At 56.6% G+C, this 20,207-nt stretch overlaps 1 protein-coding gene across 3 annotated transcripts in view; it reads left to right on the top strand.

Annotated features, from left to right (window-relative positions):
• Positions 1-20,207, top strand: part of PTPRN2 (protein tyrosine phosphatase receptor type N2) — a 618,076-nt gene that overhangs the window by 365,864 nt on the left and 232,005 nt on the right. For all 3 annotated transcript variants that reach the window (XM_042249105.1, XM_042249106.1, XM_027968410.2), the window contains exon 12: positions 1,650-1,714. In XM_042249105.1, coding sequence (XP_042105039.1) covers positions 1,650-1,714 — 65 coding nt within the window. The remainder of the gene's footprint in view (positions 1-1,649; positions 1,715-20,207) is intronic.

Raw genomic sequence — 20,207 nt, 5'->3', positions numbered from 1 at the left:
CCCCTCCCAGCAGACCCTGGATGTTCTGGCTGCCTGCAGGACACACTGGACCCAGCATTTTGTCTGTCCCACCTGTTTGGTTTTTCCGGGACGGCCCCCTTGAGTGCTGTGTCCGTTCCCAGTGAAAATCGTTTAGAGCAGAACCAACCCTTTGTCAGCGCGAGGCTGAGTTCCCAGGCTCCCTGGCTGGCCCCCTGAGAGGTGGGCAGCTGGGGGAGCTCTCCGCGGGCACACTTGAGGATGGCGAGGATCCTTGGCGGCTGAGCCTCAGGAGTCCCCCCCGGCCTTTCCTGGCAGGTGTGCGGACCCCTGGCTGGGTACATGCAGGCTCCCTGCCCGGCTGGCTTTTCACCCTGCGCCTGGAACGCCTGTCCCTTCTCGGCAGCGATAGTGGAGCACGTCTAATTCCATCTTCAGTGCTTTGTGTCCTCAGCCTATTGAAGACTCACTATTATCCCCCCAAAGTAGCCTGTCATTCAGTAAAATGCCTCCTTTGTTCGCAGGAGAACATTAAAATCAATTGCTTTATACCCTATCTCTTAAAGAATATCCTCCACTCAAGGCTTACCTTTGAGCCGCTGCCCCCTCACCACCCTGCCACCCCCTCCCCAGCTTACAGCCTCTTAAAGTGCTGTGCAGTAACCCCTGGGTTTGTGTCTGCCTCCCCCAGGGCTCCCATAATTACCTAAATGTAAGAAATAACATTCATTTGTTCAAAGGAAAACTTTCTGCCAGACAAGGAGAGGGCCCCGGAGGCTGGGGAGGTGGCTATGGCAGGCTCTGTGTGTATCCCTCTGAAAGATATAATTCCATCCCCTAAGATGCACGGAGGTGTTTCACAATAAGAGTGAAAGTAATTGTTGTTTTGCTATCTCATTCTGCATTAATCACAATTGCAATGCACTCTTCCTTCTTAGGGTTTGCAGTAAAATTCTATTTCTTCTGGTTTTCATTTCCAAAATGACATGGGCTTTATCCGAAAGAATATTCCCGCAGAATCATAAGCCAAGGTCAATTGCCTTGTGACACACTCCCTCTCCAGGAGGTGGGGACCGCGCGCCTGCCGTGCTGGTGTCGGGATTAACTGGGCTTCGTCTCCGGCGGCTAATTGTTTCCAGGGCCCATTCCACTTGGTCTGATACGGAGGGTAACTCATTCTCTGAGAGTCTTGCTCATTCTAAGTCAGGAGCAAACCAGGACAAGGGTAGTGCTGGAGATGGGTCCTTACAGGATGTTCTGCCAGGGGTAGGAGCCAGAGAGGGCAGACAGCCCTGGGAGCGGGTGAGGAAGGCTCAGTCAGGGCCCCGGCTGGTGAGTCTGTCTGTGAACACAAGCCCCCAGTGATTACACACCTGCAACCCGCCTGTCGTGCAAACCAAGCTTCCGGGCGGCAGGCCTGCCTCCCGTCTCTTGTCCAGGCTCCATAGGATGCTGTGAATTTCACGAGGATGGTTTATGGGAGGGACCCACGTCCTGCCCTGGGTGGGGAGCCCTCTGCCCAGGTCTCCACCGCAGGCTCCTCCACAGCTAGCCGTCCACAGCTAACCAGGCAGGCAGTGACTGTGGGGCTGGGTGGTAGGGGGTGCTCAGGCGTCTGGAGAGCACTCTTCTCTCCTCGCTGACCTCTTGTCTCTCCATCTCTCCCGCAGCCGACAACAAGGAGAAACTGCAGACCATGTCTGGGCTGAGAGTTCTTCAGGCCGGAGTCGGCTCGGTGAGTGACTGCGTGGCCGGCGCCTGGCAGGCCCTGGCCGGGCCTCAGTCGCGCCGTGCGGGGTCGGAGCGGAGGCCGGAGGGCAGGCCGGGCTGATCTTCCGGTCGGGCGGGGCGGTGCTCACGTTTGGTGCCCGGCTTGTGTGACGCTGTTTGGTTGCCTTTGAAACTGCTCGGTGTCTCCCCGAGAAAACGCTGGAGCCTCTGGGAGTGCAGTCTCCCTTCTTCCAGTGACTCGGGTGTGAGGCCTGCAGCGGGAAGGTTGTTCTCGTCTTCCCGTGGGAGGGACCCTTCAGTCTCCCTAGTTACAGACCCCGTGGGGCAGGGCGGAGAGAGCCGGGCGCCTGCGCGCAGAAGTAACACCCTCGGAGGGCTCGAGTCCCAGCATCGCCGCGCCGGCCACATAAGTAGGCACTCGACTGAGCCCTCCATCGGCAATTAGAGCCGCAGGCACTCAGCCCCGGAGCCCTGGCGCAGGCCGAGCCGATCGCGGGCAGTTAATGAAGCGTGCGCTGTGCGCCGCCCTGGGGTGCTTGTCCCCGTCGTGAGTCAGCGGGCCCGCAGCCAGTCTGTGCCCGCGCATCCGAAATCCCTGATTTCACGCCCGCCGCGACAGTAATTAACCGTTAAGGGCGCTTATTTACCCGCTCCTGGCTCGGGGCGAGATGCCTCCACGTGGCCACTCCGAGGCCCGCCGGAGTCCTGGCTCTTGAAATAGGAACGTATTTAGCAGCTGCTTCAGCACAGAGGCAGGCTCTGTGCTCCACAGACGCCGGGCAGGGCACCTTGCGGCGGGCCTGCCTCGAAGTCCTTGTGTCCCCAACCTTGGCGATCGGTGACAGGGAGGGGATGCCAGGGGTCTGTGGGCCCCCAAAACCATCTGTAACCCTCGGGGGTGCAGTGACCACTGGCTGGAAGGCAGAGGGTTCGGAGGACCCGGGCCCAGATGGGAGGTTCTGATCCGCGGCTCCCAGTCTCTGCAGGGCGTTCTTCCTGCGGGAGGTGCCTGGTGCCCCGCAGTGGAGCAGGCCCGGACCGACTTGGGCGAGGGCCCTGAGCGTTGGGGGTCACAGGCTGCTCAGGTTCTGGGCCCCTCCCTCCTGAGCGGTGGGCGGAGCGTGTTCCTTGGAAGTGGCAGACCGCCCTGGATGGGGGGAGGGGAGGAAGGACCCAGGCGGGGGTGCGGAGCCAGGGGCTGCTGTGGTTCTGGGCGGGCGGCGGGGAGCCGAGACCTTGCGGACTCTTCTGACTAGAGGTCGTAGGGACAGGTCTCAGAAGAGGGCACTGGCCAACGCCCCCTGCTCCTGGTCTGGCTGGGCACACACCCAGCTTGCACGCAGGGCCGCTTGTCTGTGATCTGACGCCCGCGTCACTGATCCGAGACCCGCCCCGCCCCCTGGCCCGCCGCCTCTGAACCGCGGGCCCCCACGCGGCATCCTGCCCTCGCGCTCTCCCACACAGCCGCTGCTCCCTGGCTCCTCCTGTCGGCACAAACGCGTGCACCGACGTGTCCAGCTCATACAGTGAAAGCTCCCTGGATGCCAGTCTCTCGGCACGCTGGCCTTCTCGCCTCCCTGCCGCTCGCTGCCTCCTCCTTCCCAAAACCACCCCCAAATGTGCAAAGGCGTCTGGACGCCTGGCGCTGGCAGGTCAGCACCTGCTCACTCCTATACCCGGCCCGGCCCGGCCCCCAGCGTCCCCTGGATGGTCTACATCTGTGGCCCCGGGAGCTCAGTGGTCAGCAGCAGCGGTCACTGTCCTGAGCGTGGCCTCTGGTCCTCCTGTCCTGCCTGCCTGGCCTCCTCCTGAAGCCAGCTGCACTGAGGGGTCTTCCTGTGGGGTCTGTGTGTCCCTGGGGGTCTCCCTAAGGCCACAACCCTTACGTCATCCTGTGACGATGACCCCACCTGGCCCGTTCTCCACGCTCCTAACTTTCTGTCCTTGGAGACCAGCAAGGAGTCCCCAAGGCTGGGTGAAGCAAGGACCCTAAAGCTCTCCCCACACACACACCTGCCCCTGCCCCAGACCCCAGCTCATGGCAGAAATTGGTGACGTGCTTTCTGGGGCCTGGGGGACCCCACAAGGTGAGCCCGAGTCGCTGGTGGCTTGTCTGCAGAGATGACAACCTACACTCACAGGAGAGCCCCTGCCCATTTCTGGGTGCCCTTCCACTAGCTGGCAGGGGTCCCGCCTGGACGGTGGGGGTGCAGGGCAGAGCAGACCGCAGCCCCACAGCACTGCTCCTGCGTCTTTGTCCTTGCTTGCTTCCTCTCTGCTCCTCAAGCGGCCAGAAGCCTGACCTCACCCTCCCCAGGGGCAGGAAATGGCCACATCCCAGACCGTGTGTTCCATCCAGGGGCTGAAGTGTGGCTGCGGGTGGCCCTCCTCCCCTGACTCTCCCCTAGTCGCCCATGTCTTCCCAGGGCCCCGGGTTTCCGCGGCCACGGGGCTCTCTGAGCCCGGCTCCCAGGCCCCGTCCTTTTTCCTCTGCAGAGGCAGTGCCGCCGTCACCTTTGGGGTTGTCTGAGGTCATTCTGATGGGCCCTCAGGCCTGGAACCGAGGTCCCATGTAGTCTGCCGGATAGAGGGAAGGGGGTGTGCGTGCGTGGGGTGGGCCCCGGGTCGTGGGAACGGGCGCAGGAGGGGCAAGTGGAGATATGTATAAGAAGCTAGTGTTTCTTTTTCTAATTTTAATTGGCTCGTGCAGTGTTGAGCCTGACTTTGATGCTTCTGATTTTCCTTGAAATGTATTTGATATGAATGTCTCTGCTCATTCCTGACTCTGGAAAGTGGAGTCTTGATTCCTAGAAATCTGCCAACATTTACGGGATGTAAATGCTGATTCAACATGCGATGACAGATAGCGGAATTAACGCCTTTTAAGCCAAATGGAAATATCTCAAAACAAAATTTAAAGACAATGAACAGATTAGAGGGGATGCACGCGTTCCTGATAGATTGGTGGTATTTTGACATTTTTCAAAATCCAGTTTCTGTTGTCTTGAATGTCTTCATATTTTTTCAAGTGAATAAAGTCATGGTTTTTTTCCAAGGGAAAATTATGATATTACCAAGAAAAAAAACTCAAACACTTGGAAGAAAAATCGTCTAGATGACTGTCTGCAGGCCAGCGTTTCTGTGAGAGTGGCTCGTGTGGTGTGTCTGAAGTAACCCGGGGCTTCCTGGTTCTCTAGAGTGTCGTAAATGCAGTGCGATTAGCAATGTGCCTGCCTGCGTTTCAGCGGGGCCCGGCGCGGACGCCCTGGTGTAGCCCCGCACGCGGCCTTGGGGCAGAGCCAGGCGGGAGGGAGGGCTGCCTCCTCGCTGGTGGTGAGAAGAGGAGGAGGGGTTCTCCCGCACCCCCTGCGGGCCCCCCGCCCTGAAAGTTAAACTGACAAGGGCGCGCAGAAGCAAAGCAGCACGCTCACTTGATCTGAGTTTCCCGCGGTGCGTGGGGAGAGAAGCCCACGTTTGTGGGTGGACCAGCTGCCTTCTGCTGGGTCAGGGGCCGGGGGTGCGGACACCAGGTGGGTCTCTGCAGAGGGCATCTCTTCTGGAGGGTCTGGGCCTGCCTCAGGGAGAAGGGGTGGGTGAGGCTGGAGCCGCCCTCGGCCACGGGGGCGTGTCCTGGTCCCCCACTCGTCCTTGAGAGGGTGCACGTGGTTTTGGGGGTGTCTCAGAGCCTGGGCTCTGGGAGCTCTGCGGGGCAGGGCAGGCAGCCGTCCACTCCCCAGTTCAGCCCAGCTGTACTTCCTTCCCGTTGCTCACTGTTCCGGCTCCTGGGTAAGATTTTTGTCCAGAGAAAGGATTCTGCGGCCAAGCACGAGTCGGTCTCCGCAGACCCTGAGAGGCTGTGAAGCTGTGGTCGTGCTCCTTCCCCGATGACTTAATGTGACTCAGCTGTGTGCTGTGTGTGCTGGCGGGTGTGTGCGGTTGCCCACAGTCATCGCAGCAGGCCGAGCGGGGGGCGCGGGGACACGCCATGGTCATTTGAGGAACGGCGTAGTTTCCCCCAGAAGCGCCCCCAGCGTTGCCCGTCTGTGGAAGGACGTGGCTGTTTCAGTGGCTGTCGGGAAAGCTCAAGGTGCAGGGAGTCTCTGAGAGGAACTGGGTATTGCTCAGCAGCCAGACAACGGCAGCCCGGCCGGCCCGGGGCATGGAGACCCTCGGGGTGGGGGGGTAGTGTTGAGCCGAGTCCCCCGGGACCCTGCGGCCAGTCCACTTGGACTTGGGGATGGATTGATGTTGACAGCCCTTGTCAAGGTGGGAAGAAGGCACGTGGGGCCAACCCACTGCCCTGAGAAGATGGTGGGGACAGAGCCCCGTGTGGGCCCCAGGCCATGAGGAAGCTGTCACCCCCAGGGGTCACTTTTCACGTGTGAATGGAATGGCACTTCATCACGCTTAGTAAACACCCACAGGTGTGCAATCAGTACTCACAGGTGCACAGGCAGTACCCACAGATGTGCAGGCAGTACCCGGAGGTGTGCAGTCAGTACCCACAGGTGCACGGTCAGTACCCACAGGTGCACAGGCAGTACCCACAGGTGTGCAGGCAGTACCCGCAGGTGTGCCGGCGGTACCCACAGATGTGCAGTCAGTACCGAGAGGTGTGCAGTCAGTACCCACAGGTGCACAGGCAGTACCCACAGGTGTGCAGTCAGTACTCACAGGTGCATGGTCAGTACCCACAGGTGCACAGGCAGTACCCGCAGGTGTGCAGGCGGTACCCACAGGTGTGCAGTCAGTACCCGGAGGTGTGCAGTCAGTACCCACAGGTGCATGGTCAGTACCCACAGGTGTGCAGGCGGTACCCACATGTGCACAGTCAGTACCCACAGGTGCACAGTCAATACCCACAGGTGCATGGTCAGTACCCACAGGTGCACAGGCACTGCCCACAGGTGTGCAGGTGGTACCCACATGTGTGCAGTCAGTACCCACAGGTGCATGGTCAGTACCCGGAGGTGTGCAGTCATTACCCACAGGTGTGCAGGCAGTACCCACAGGTGCATGGTCAGTACCCACAGGTGTGCAGGCGGTACCCACATGTGCACAGTCAGTACCCACAGGTGCACAGTCAATACCCACAGGTGCATGGTCAGTACCCACAGGTGCATGGTCAGTACCCACAGGTGTGCAGGCGGTACCCACATGTGCACAGTCAGTACCCACAGGTGCACAGTCAGTACCCACAGGTGCACAGTCAATACCCACAGGTGCATGGTCAGTACCCACAGGTGCATGGTCAGTACTCACAGTGGCAAGATGCTCATCACAGCAATGCCTCGTGGCTGTGCCGCCTGGGGACGGCTCTCTGGGGGATAAATTCATGGTGATGCAGGAAGCCCCATGGCAGCTGTGGGGGTGGGGACATGGCAGAGGACCCTGGAGTGTGGAGCCTGCGGACACACTGGGGACGTCCCAGCCTGATCTGAAGCCTCATCCTTGGATGTGGTTTCAGAGTGGCTGGTGGGTAATAGTCTCAGATCTTTAACAGAGATCAGAAGTGCTACCAGTTCCACTGGACTCAGGAAGCTGCAGGACAGTGGGAATCTGACACTTTAAGAAGGTCCTCAGTCTCAGTGAGTCCTCACACCCCCAGAAACTTGTCTTATGAGGATAATGCACCAGGTGAGAAAATGAAGGGCTTCCCTTGTGGCTCAGCTGGTAAAGGATCTGCCTGCAATGCGGGAGGCCTGGGTTCAGCTCCTGGGTTGGGAAGATCCCCTGGGGAAGGGAAAGGCTACCCACTCCAGTATTCTGGCCTGGAGAATTTCATGGACTGTATAGGCCATGGGGTCACAAAGAGTCGGACACGAGTGAACATCTTTTGCTAAGAAAATGGAAACGCAGAGCTTTGGAAATACCAAAAGTGACCTAAGTATAAAACCCCAGGAAGATCACTAATTATGTCGTATTATTCCATGAAAATTGTCGTGACAGCTCTGAACCTCAGCGCAGCTGTGGAAACTGGCATGGACTCGGGCTGGGGCAGCACGTGCAGACGTGAGGTCACCCCTAGGATGGTGGGGTCTCAGCCAGCTCTCTCCTTTTCTAAAACCTCGGTCAGGATCATTTGTAGCTCTCTATTTCGACATTGTTGTAGGTTCACAGGGAGTTGCAGGGAGGGCCCAGCGATGCTGTGTACAGTCACCGGGCCCCCACCCCTCGGCGGCTGCACCCACGTCATTGCAGGTTGAGAGGCAAACCAGGAGATGGGTATCAGTTCAGCGTGTGTGTCTGGAGAAGGAAATGGCAACCCGCTCCAGTAATCTTGCCTGGAGGATTACTTGGACGGAGGAGCCTGGCAGGCTACAGTCCATGGGGTTGCAGAGTCGGGCATGACTGAGCGACTGTCACTCGCTCGATGTGTGTGTAGGTATTTGTCATTCTATCTTTGATACCATTTCTTATAGTTCTAGTAAAGAAAAAGCTGGCAACCGAAGTAACTGAGTACATATTTGCTTTCGAATAAGCGAGGACGCGAGAGGAAATGCCACCACGTGTGTGCTGAGTGTGGCTCCCAGTTGCCGTGGAGGACATTCCAGGTAACTCCGGTCCTCACACACTCATATCTGTGGTGCTGTGTGTTAATACAGACACGTAGGCAGGACGTGGTAAGTGGTCACAAATGTTCCGGGTTTAGACCGAGGCCCATGTTTGGAAACCCAAGGGGAAGCACCCTGGGGGTGTGTGGACAGCAGAGGGTGGGAGCGGCCTGCAGGGACCGCAGCTGGGCCCGGGCAGGTGGGGAGCTGTGACAGGTGGCACTGGGGGTGGGTCTTGTGAGACAGGAGGAGCTGCAGGCTCCAGAGTGTGTGAAGCAGGAGCCAGTCACATTTGAGGATGAGTGCTAACACGAATCAGATGGACACGTCGGAGCCGGCAGGCTGTCTTGCGTAAAGACTGTGAGCTGAGTTTGAGACGATGCTGGGTGTTGGCAGGTGGCCACTGGACCCTGAAGACTTCAGGGCTGCTTGGCGGGGCCGCTCTCACCCCTTCGGCTCCCCCTCCCTGTCCGGCTGCGACCAGACACTGGAGGGTGGACCCTGGCAGCCACCTGGGGCTCGGGCTGTTGGGGCCCTGCCCTGTGCCCATCCTCGTGGGCTCTGGTTCCTCAGGTTATATGCCTGTGCCTGTCACTTAATTTTTATTCTAATCTGTGTTTCCGGACAGAGAAAGTTGATTTTTTTTTCAAAGTGTAAAATGTGCATCATCCCAAGAAAGGCTTCTTTAGCCTTCTAAATATTCCTGTTTATGTTTGACAAAGAAAATCTGCATAAAATTGCATTAAAACATTTGCCGCGGTCTGTCCAGGCTGCCCTGAGAATTCCAGTGCTAGGCTGAGGGCGCGGTGGCAGAGGTCAGAGTTCAGGGGTGGCCATGTGGTCCCTTCCATGATGATGGGTCCCCAGTTCTGCTGGCCAGGCCCCTCGGAGCTCAGCGCAGCGGCCCCCAAGCAGCCTTAACCAGGGCTTCTCATACTATTTTCTTATTTCTCAAAAGTGAAGGGACTCAGACGAAAATACGCTGGGTATGATTAACGGCACTTGGCGCCGCGGCAGACACGAGTTGAGTGTGAGACGGCATCCTCCCCCTCCGAGGTGCTGTGCAAAGTCACCGCCACGTGGGCCCACAGGGGCTGGTGAGCGCTTCCTGTGGTCTAAAGCAGGCGAGGTGCCGTGTGATGAGGCAGTTGCCATGGAGACACATGCAGGGTAAACAGTCATGTAAGATGGAGTGCGTGTGGTCTGCCTGTGGCATCCCCCACCAGCCCGGTCTGACATGTCAGCTGCATTGCTATAGAAAGTGCCTGGCGCGTGTCTCCCTGCCGGGCCGCGCTGTGGTCCAGCTGGGGCTGGGTGACTGTCCCCCTGGGATGCGGGAACGGGCGTGTCTCAGTGGTCTGTGAGCTGGTTCGGGGTCCTTCTCCCCGGAGCCGGGCAGCCTGGATCAGAAGGCAGTGTTGATGTCAAGCCGAGCTCTGCAGATGCTCAGAAGAGCCCCCAGAACACGGTGTTCCAGAAGCCTGCTTCCTGTCCTCAGCCCCAGGACTTGGAATTGCCGAGAGAACGCAGAGACCGCTGGAGGGGGCGCGCCCAGCCTCGTTCAGGGCAGTGGCCGTGTGGCTGGGCTCAGCCCCTGGGAGACAAGTGTCCCTGGTGCCCACATGCCCACCCTGCCAGGCGGAGGCAGGTGACCCCCGGGTGGGGAGCCGGGCATGGGGCATTGATGTCAGAAGCACCCCTCCAGGCGTCACCTCCAGAGGCCTAGCCTTGGTCCCTGAATCCAGCCTTGCCTTGAAATTAGAGATGTCCTGAGCTCCGCCTTTTAGCTGAAGGGCCCCTGAGGCTCCCGTCCCTTGGAAGTGCCTCCACTGGAGGGTCAGCCCCAGGGCTGGCTCCCCATCTCCTGCCGACAGACCTGGGTCCTCCGGGGGCCCCCACCCCCACTGACTCCCAAGGCCCCACCCGAAATGCCGTGGGGGAGATGAGTCATGGGGGCATCACTTGGTGGGGAGCCTGGGCTCAGGCCGACCCTGGTGACCTCCCTGGACTGCACTCCTCTGTAAAGGTTGTGTCCCAAAGTCCTGGGAGTCAGCATCCCGCTCTGTCCATCCTGGGGGGGACATGGGTCACCCGAGGCAGGCTGCTGGTGCTTGCCTCCTGCTGCCCAACCCCTCCCCCCCATTGGCTCTTTCACAGCCTCCCTCCCTCCCCGGGGATCCCAGGGTTGGGGGTGGCGGGGAGCTGCTCTGAGTGGATGGCTGCTCTGCCATGGGGAACCCGTCCCCTGCCTCTGACCCGCCCCCTCCAGGGTGCTCCCCAGGCTGTGCTGGGTAACGTGAGCTGAAGCTGGTCCCTCCGCTTCTGCGAGCTCAGGAGTGAGGCCGCCTGCGTCTTCATTGCCCGGTGCCTCCAGCTTGTGATCTGATGCTCCGCGGCAGTTCAGTCACCCCTGCTCAGGGCAGAGTGACCTCGAGCCCCGGGCAGCAGGTGGACGGCCGCCTGGGCACATTCAGTCTTTAACTGTGAACATCCCAGGCCACGTCTCCATGGCAACAGGTGTGCAGCCCTTAACTGCTGATTTGAATACTTCCCCTCTGCTTTATCCGTGAGTTCAAAAAAAAAGTAAAAGCTGTGTTCACCCGTATGAAGTAATTAGTAATCAATGTAACACTACATATAATCAAACACCAAATTTAAAACAATCTCACGTCAGAACAGATACGCAGCTGGCACCGCGCTGGCGACCGCAGCGAGGGCCTGCTCTGTGGAGATGGCGCACGGCCCCCCTGCAGTGAGGAGCGGGCCCCACGCAGGCGTCTGCCCGGGACCGGGCCCCTCCTTGGTGCGTCCGGGCCCAGCCAGGCTGTGCTTCGCCGGCCATCACGAGCAAACCCGCCTCTGAGCAGAAGGGCAGCTGGTGCTGGGGCCGCAGCCCCGGGCCAGGGCTCGGTCCCGAAGGCATCCAGGGAGACCAGAGGTCCTGTGGGCCCAGCGGAACCGCCCTCTCTTTTCCTGGACCCCCAGACCCCTGGGCGCAGCGCCGCTCTGTGCGTGGCTCCACCCAGGCCCTGAGATGGTCCACAAACTCCGCCCTCACTGGGGCCGCTGGTCCTCACGTCCCTGCGACACTACGTGGGACCCTGTTAACAGGCCCTGGTGCCCGAGTCCCATGTCACCCCTCTGCAGGACTGGCCTCCCCAGCTGGCGGGCACCTCCCGCTGGCTGCAGTCTCTCTCCCAGACCGTGGGCACCTCTGACCGGCGTCGGGTCCCAGGGCTGACAGTGGTAACCAAGCACCGCAGACCGGGGATACAAACACAGGGTCCTCTCCCGGCTCTGAGGCCAGAGCTCAGAGCCTGGATGGTGCAGGGCTGCGTGCCCTGGGGGCTCCCAGGGAGGGTGCGTCCCTCCTTGTCCCGCGCCTGGGGCTGCCCCATCCTGGGCTGCCTCCTCCAGCCTCTGCTCCACCGCCTCATGGCCTCCCCAGGTATCTCCTCTTAGGAGGACTAGGGCCACCCTTCCCCCAAGTGACCTCTCTTCCCTGGATCCCCCACCAAGACCCCACGGCCAGGGAGGCTCCCTCCCAGGGCTGGGGCTGAAGAGGTGCATAGCTTTCAGAGAGACAGTTCACCCTCAACACCCACAAGTCACAGACATCATCCAAGCACCGGGAGCGACTGTCCGCTGACCCACAGCCAAATTTCTCTCCTTTCAGGGTTAAGGTGCCTTGCTCACCTGGTTGGTAAATGGGGTTCACTTCTCCAGCTGATTAAGGGTCAAGTTTGATTGGATGGACCTCGGGCTACACTGGGTCCCCTGCTCCCCAGGGCCCTGTGCACTGTCACACAAGCACACGCGCACACACACACATGCTCCCGGCTCCCCGCCCACGACCGCCCTGTCTGACGGGTGTGACCTGTGGTGGAGGAACCGGGGCTGGAGAGCTGGGCTGAACCACTGTCTGTACCCAGGGTTGGAGCTGTGATTGATCTCACCTGTCCTGAGAAACGCATGGGAATGTTCCCTTATAGCCCTTCCTGACAATCGCACGCTTCAAAGACAACACGGAACGTAAAGAGTCTGATCTGTTACTTGTCATTAAAGTAGTCAATTCTCGATCTCTTGCCACGCTCTCTTTTCCTCAAGACTCTTGAAAGTTGAAATCCCGTAGGTGCTTCTTGAGGCACGCGACACCTGCTGGACTCCATGAATAGGATGTATTTTAAAGCCAGGTTAGCTGCACATACGAAAGCTTGGCTGCAAAGTTCATGAGGAGTTGTTGTTTAGTCGCTGAGTCATGTGTGACTCTACAACCCCATGGACTGCAGCACACCAGGCTTCCCTGTCCTTCACTATCTCCCAGAATTTGCTCAGATTCATGTCCATTGAGTCGGTGATGCCATCCAACCATCTCATCCTCTGTCGTCCCCTTCTCCCTCTTGCCTTCAATCTTTCCCATCATCAGGGTCTTTTTCAGTGAGTCAGCTCTTCGCATCAGGGGCTAAAGTATTGGAACTTCAGCTTCAGCACCAATCCTTCCAGTGAATACTCAGGGTTGATTTCCTTTAGGATTGATGGGTTTGATCTCCTCGCTGTCCAAGGGAGACAAGTGTAAAACCTGAACTTCCCAACTTCTGGATAAGCTGCGGGGTGGGGGAGTGGGCCGGTGACCGAGCTTGTCCCTAGAATGAGGCAGTGGTCCTCCCACGCACAGGGCCCCCGGGTGCACCTGGGCCAGAGCCTAGGGGCTGTCCTGCTGACACTGGGACGGCCCTTCCTGGCTGTGTCTTACTCGGGGTCACTCTTCGGGGGGGCCCAGGACAGCAGCTGTAGGGAGAGCCCCTCCCTGGGGTGATGGTGCCCAGTCACTCAGAGTGGGGGGGCACCAGACTCTCAATCGGCGTGTCTGCACAGACTTCACCTCTTGTTCAGGAGGAAGGGATGATGTTTTCAGAAGTGAGTCAGGCTTCGGCAAGTGTAAACTCTGAGCCACAGCTCTGGTTTTGAGCAAGAGCATAAAGCAGAAAGAAGTTTCGTGAGAGGTCTCCTTCTTCCCTTGACAAGCACTCGACTTCACCCAGCAGTAAAGACGCCTAAGTCTTTGCTGTTCCTGGGGGCGACACTGCCTGCAGTGGAGGGGAAGGGCGGCCAGGGTGAGCGTCTGCTCGCTGATGCTCTGGTTTCCTGGGGCTGCTAACCCTCGGGCATCCTGGGAGCTGGGATCTGACACCCGGGCATCCTTCCCAAGGCCTCTCTCCTTGGCCCATGGACACTGTGCCCCTCTGTGTCCTCACGTGGTCACCCCCGTGCGTGGCCGTGTCCTGATCACATCCTCTTATAAGGACCCCAGTCACACTAGATCATAACCCACCCACAGGACCTCATTTCGCCTTAATCCTCTCCTCAAAGGCTCATCTCCAAGTACGGTCAGACCCTCAGGTCCTGGGGTCGCGGCTCAGCCCCCAGCACTGACCCGCAGTCACCTCTGCCCTGTCGGTGTCTCTTTAGACTCAGTGTCACCTGGATGAGTCGGCTTCTAAGAAATGTCCCTGTCCTATGCTCTGCACCGTGCCAGACAATAAAAGAAGCAGTGGAGAACTCTACGTGCCAGTCACGGAGACAAGCACAAATAAATACAAGGCATGTGGGACGGTTGTGCCCAGAGCCCCACCGGACCCATGGTTTCATCTGGGGCCCCAGTTGTAGCAATAAGGTGACAGCAAGCTACCTTGCAAGCTCTACTTGCTCAGTCCTGTACAACTCTCTGCGACCCCATGGACTGCAGCCCACCAGGCTCCTCTGTCCATGGGATGCTCCAGGCAAGAATGCTGGAGTGGGTTGCCATTCCCTTCTCCAGGGGATCTTCCTGGCCCAGGGATGGAACCCGGGTCTCCTGCACTGTGGGCAGATTCTTTACCTTCTGAGCCACCAGGGAAGCCCAGCAGCTATGTTATTGGAGTACAAAATGAAGCGGGGCAAAGACTAACAGGGCTTTGCCAAGAGACCTCACAGGCCATAGCAAACACCCTCTTCCAAAAACACAAGAGATGGCTCTACACATGGACTTCACCAGATGGTCAACACCAAAATCAGAGTAATTATATTCTCTGCAGCCACAGATGGAGAAGCTCTGTACAGTCAGCAAAAATAGGACCGGGAGCTGACTGTGGCTCAGATCGTGAACTCCATACTGCAAAATTCAGACTTAAATTGAGAAAGTAGGGAAAACCACTAGACCATTCAGGTATGACCTAAATCAAATCCTTACAGTTATACAGTGGAAGTGAGAAATAGATTCAAGGGACTAGATCTGATAGACAGAGTGCCTGAAGAACTATGGAAGGAGGTTTGTAACATTGTACAGGAGATGGTGATCAAAACCATCCCCAAGAAAAATAAACGCAAAAAGGCAAAATGGTTGTCTGAGGAGGCCTTACAAATAGCTGAGAAAAGAGATGCGAAAGGCAAAGGAGAAAAGAAAAGATATCCATCTGAATGCAGAGTTCCAGAGAATAGCAAGGAGAGATTAAAAAAAAAAAAAAAAAAAAGCCTTCCTCAGTGATCAATGCAAAGAAATAGAGGGAAACAATAGAATGGGAAAGACTAGAGATCTCTTCAAGGAAATTAGAGATCCCAGGGAACATTTCATGCAAAGATGGGTACAATAAAGGACAGAAATGGTATGGACCTAACGGACGCAGAAGATATTAAGCAGAGGTGGCAAGAATACACAGAAGAACTCTATAAAAAAGATATTAATGACCTGGATAACCACGATGGTGTGATCACTCACCTAGAACCAGACATCCTGGAGTTCAAAATCTAGTGGGCCTTAGGAAGCATCACTACAAACAAAGCAAGTGGAGGTGATGGAATTCCAGCTGAGCTATTTCAAATCCTAAAAGATGATGCTGTTAAAGTGCTACACTCAATATGCCGGCCAATTTTGAAATCAGCAGTGGCATAGGACTGGAAAAGGTCAGTTTTCATTCCAGTCCCAAGGAAAGCCAATGCCAAAGAATGCTCAAACTCCACACAGTTGTAGTCATCTGACACGCTAGCAAGGTAATGCTCAAAATTCTCCAAGCCAGGCTTCAACAGTATGTGAACCGAAAATTTCCAGATATTCAAGCTGGATTTAGAAAAGTCAGAGAAACCAGAGATAAATTGCCATCATCTGTTGGATCATAGAAAAAGCAAGAAAATTCCAGAGAAACATCGTCTTCTGCTTTATTTACTACACCAAAGCCTTCGACTGTGTGGATCACAACAAACTGGGGAAGATTCTTAAAGAGATGGGAATACCAGACCACCTGACCTGCCTCTTGAGAAACCTGTATGCAGGTCAAAAAGCAACAGTTAGAACCCGACATGGAACAACAGACTGGTTCCAAATTGGAAAAGGAGTACCTCAAGGCTGTGTATTGTCACCCTGCTTATCTAACTTATATGCAGAGTACATCATGAGAAATGCTGGGTTTGATGAAGCACAAACTGGAATCAAGTTTGCCGGGAGAAATATCAGTAACCTCAGATATGCAGATGATACCATCCTTATGGCAGAAAGTGAAGAAGAACTAAAGAGCCTCTTGATGAAAGTGAAAGAGGAGACTGAAAAAGCTGGCTTAAAACTCAACGTTCAGAAAACGAAGATCATGGCATCCGGTCCCATCACTTCATGGCAAATAGATGGGGAAACAGTGGGAACAGTGACAGACTATTTTCTTGGGCTCCAAAATCACTGCAGATGGTGACTGCAGCCATGAAATTAAAAGACACTTGCTCCTTGAAAGAAAAGTTACGACCAACCTAGACAGCATATTAAAAAGCAGAGACATTACTTTACTGACAAAGGTCCATATAGTCAGAGCTATGGTTTTCCCAGTGGTCACATACAGATATGAGAGTTAGACTATAAAGAAAGCAGAGCACCGAAGAATGGATGCTTTTGAGCTGTGGTGTTGGAGAAGACTCTGGAGAGTCCCTTGGACTGCAAGGAGATCCAACCAGTCCATCCTAAATCAGTCCTAAATGTTCATTGGAAGGACTGATGCTGGAGCTGAAACTCCAATACTTTGGCCACCTGATGTGAAGAGCTGACTCATTGGAAAAGACCCTGATGCTGGGAAAGATTGAAGGCAGGAGGAGAAGGGGACGACCGAGGATGAGATGGCTGGATGGCATCACCGAGTCGATGCACATAAGTTTGAGCAAGCTCCGGGAGTTGGTGAGGGACAGGGAAGCCTGGCGCGCTGCAGTTCACGGGGTCGCAAAGAGTCGAACACGACTGAGCGACTGAACTGAACTGAACCACCTGGTTCAGATGCACGATTGTCCCCGTGCCCACGGTGCCCACGGGGCCCCCCGTGCCCCACTTGTTCACCGGGGACGACTGGCCGTGCTCGCCGCCCACCGGGCCCCCTCGGCAATTTTGCAGTGCAGGCATGTCTCAGGATGTGAGGACCAGGGAGTGTGAAGACACACACCCCCTTCCCGGGGAGAGGAGGCAGGCTGAGTGATCCCTGACGCTGAAACAGTTTCTGTTGTGTTGCCATTGTATTTCTTTGGTGAAGGCCGTCTTCCTTTGTCTTGCTTTCCTCTGGGTGTACAGCAGGTAGATGACAATTTATTTTAGGATTTACTTAGAGATGTCTGTGGTGTTGCCTTCGGCAGCAACATTAAAGGGCCTGCTTGTTAAACTGCTAATTTATGGATCTTCTCTAAGTAAATGCAAACAAAGCCCTGCTAATGTATAATGTTCAATTTTTAATTTCCAGTCCATCTTAGATTATAGGACTAAAAACAATATTTAATCCCTCGTTAACACATGAATAAGCGGAAGCTGTCATTTTCAACCAGACGATAACGGGATTATCTCAAGAACTGTCAGTTTATGTGAAAACATTATGTTGCCCAAATTTTCATAAAAATTAGTGGTGGATAATATTCAAGAACAGAGCAATGGAAGGGGGAAAGTCTATCCATGGTAATAAATATTCATATTTGTCTGCTCAGGAGATGAGAATCTAATCAAGGGACTATTGACGCACTGGCTTTCTTTTTTAAACCAAGACTTTTCATCTAAATTGGGTTTGATATGGAAATTCCTCTCACTGGAGCCTCCCAGGCCACGAGCACTCAGGGCTCAGGGACGGGGTGTCCGCCGGGTCAGGTGTGGCCACTGGAGACCAGCTCCACCCGCGCAGTGGGCCTTAGCGACGGGCCAGCTCACTGCCCCCAGCATCCTCTGCAGTGTGTGTGTGGGAGGGGGGGGCACAATGGGCCCTCTCTCCTTTTTTTTTTTAAGGAAAAACTGCATAATCTCGTGCCGGTTAACTCCAAGAGTCTGTAGGGTTAAAACTGCGTCTTTGCTTTTGTTGACAATTACCATAAATCAGAAGACACTCTGCCTGAAGCTTAATGAAACATGTATGATTTTAAAGAGAAAAGACGGCGACTTCAGGACACTGTGCATGTGTGTTCCCGTGACGGCCCTGGCCCATCGCAGCTGTGAGAACACCGTATAGACCGTGGGCCAGTGAGCTCCGACACGGGGAGCCGCACGGGGCTGCTGGCCCCTCGACGTGCCTGGCCTTCCCACGTAGGGGCGTCCAGGCCCCTCGGACCCCCGTGCTTGGGCCCCCCTTAGACTTGGGCCTCCGGGGAAGCAGAGCCTTCGCTAGTTCGTGCTCATAAACCCAAGCAGGCCAGACAAGAGCTGGTGGCTTCAGCCCCAGCCAAGCAGCAGATGTGGCCCTCAGCTGGTCTAACAGGATGCTGCCATGGATGTGTATGTTAAATTATGGCCCGACGTGCCCTTCCCGTTCACTTTACCCCTGACTCAAGTAGAGCGGCCTCGGGGTGGTCTGGTCATCTGGAGCACACGCGGACATGTGACCCTGAAGGAGCCCCCCAGCTCTTCACGCAGGGGCAGGCTGGGGGCTGCGGTCTCCACACTCAGATCACGTGGCTCTGGCACCCTGTCTATTTCCCTGTCCTGCCCACACACACACCACCAGGCCCTCATGTCTCCTGCCCAGGGACGTCTCAGTCCCCAGCACGGGCTGGGGGCGCTGTGTGCTGAGAAGAGAAGAGCGTGACCCCCGGACGGGAGTCTCACAGGTCTCTCAGCTGAGCCGCGCCCCCAGCGCCCGCCCGGTGCCCCGAGTGCCGCTCCTGTGCAGATGGAGCCGGTCGGACTCCGTGTTTTCAGGAGACCCTCCTCCCAGAAGTCAGGCTTGGGGGCATCCCCTCGGGGCCCCCACAGCTTCACCCGACTCCTCCTGATGTGTCTCCATTGCGCCGTGCACCTCACCCTCCCCTCACCTGCTGGGGGAGCTGCCGCCGCCACTGCGGTCAGAGCCGCATCTGTGCGTCTGTGCGCGTGGCGGGTGAGCCGTGAGCACCGCCCCCAAGTGCTGGGCCAGCAGTCACAGCCCTGTGTCAGCCAGGGCTCCCAAGGGCAGCGAGCCACCAGGGTAAAGAGAGACGACTCGTGACGAGCAACTGGACGTCCATCCTGAGGCTGCCATCTGCCACCTGCAGGCCGGAGGCCCAGGGCAGCCAGTGCTGTAAGTTCCGGGTCGATCCTGAAGGCCTGGGACCTGGGGGATCCACAGAACAAGTCCCATCCCACGTCTGAGCCAAGACCCCGGAGCACCAGTGTCTGTGGAAGGGAGAACGTGGTCTCCACCCAGGCAGCCAGCAAGGTCGCCTTCCTCCGCCCCCTTGCTTCTCCTGCAGGGCTTGGGGTTCGGAGGGCAGGGTTTGTATCGCGTCTCACACTGACCTTCCTCCAGGCTGGGTTCCGCTGCCGTGACCTGGAGCATCGTCCTCATGGATTAGGGGGGACAGTGTCCTGTGACTTCCGGGCTCATCCTTCCCTGGAGGTGAAGACTCACCATGGCAGGTGCCCCTGTCCCTGCTCCTGGTAGGCTGAGCGGATCCGCACCTCCCGGGGGCCTGGACCAGGAGGAGCAGCGGCAGGAGGGGCCAGGGGAGAAGGGGACGCCCCGGTGACTGTGTCTGCCAGCCGGGGCTCATCCGCAGCTGGGATTGTTTGTGGTGGTGCCAGTGTCGAGTCTGTTCTTTCAAGGGGGGGCATTTACCTAGTACGTGTGAGGTGTGTCCCATGTGTGCATGTGTGACGTGTGTACATGTGTATGTGTGTCACGTGTACGTGTGATGTGTGGGTGTGTGTAAATGTGTGTACATGTTTAAGTGTGTGTGTGCACGGTGATGTGTTGCATGTGTAAGCATTATGTACATGTGTGGTGTGTTACGTGTGACGTGTGTGTGCGTGTGTGCATGTGTGCATGTGTGAGTGTGCTTGGGTATGCACGTGTGTGTGCATGTGTGGTGTGTGCATTGTGTACCCGTGTGATGTGTGTGCATGTGTGCATGCGTGAGTGTGCTTGGGTATGCACATGTGCATGTGTGTATGTACATGTGTGGTGTGTGTGCACATTGTGTACCAGTGTGGTGTGTGTACATGTGTGTGTGTGATGTGTGTCATGTGTACATGTTTCAGTGTGTGTGTGCACAGTGACATGTGTGCATGTGTAAGCACTGTGTACACGTGTGTGTTGCATGTGTGATGTGTGTGCATGTGTGTGTGCATGTGTACATGTGTGAGTGTGCTTGGGTATGCACATGTGAATGTGTGTGTGTACATGTGTGTGAGTGGGCTTGGGTATGCACGTGTATGTGTGTACGTGTGTACATGGTTAAGTATGTGTGTGCACAGTGATATGTGTGCATGTGTAAGCATTGTGTACATGTGTGGTGTGTTACTTGTGTGATGTGTGTGCATGTGTGTGTGCATGTGTACATGCGTGAGTGTGCTTGGGTGTGCACATGTGTATGTGCATGTGCATGTGTGGTGTGTACGTTGTGTAGCCGTGTGATGTGTGTGTGTGTGTGCATGTGTGAGTGTGCTTGGGTATGCACATGTGTGTGTGTGTACGTGTGTACATGGTTAAG

Source organism: Ovis aries, chromosome 4 (assembly GCF_016772045.2).
Source record: "Ovis aries strain OAR_USU_Benz2616 breed Rambouillet chromosome 4, ARS-UI_Ramb_v3.0, whole genome shotgun sequence".
Lineage (NCBI taxonomy): Eukaryota > Metazoa > Chordata > Mammalia > Artiodactyla > Bovidae > Ovis > Ovis aries.
This window is presented reverse-complemented; position numbering and strand designations above follow the sequence as displayed.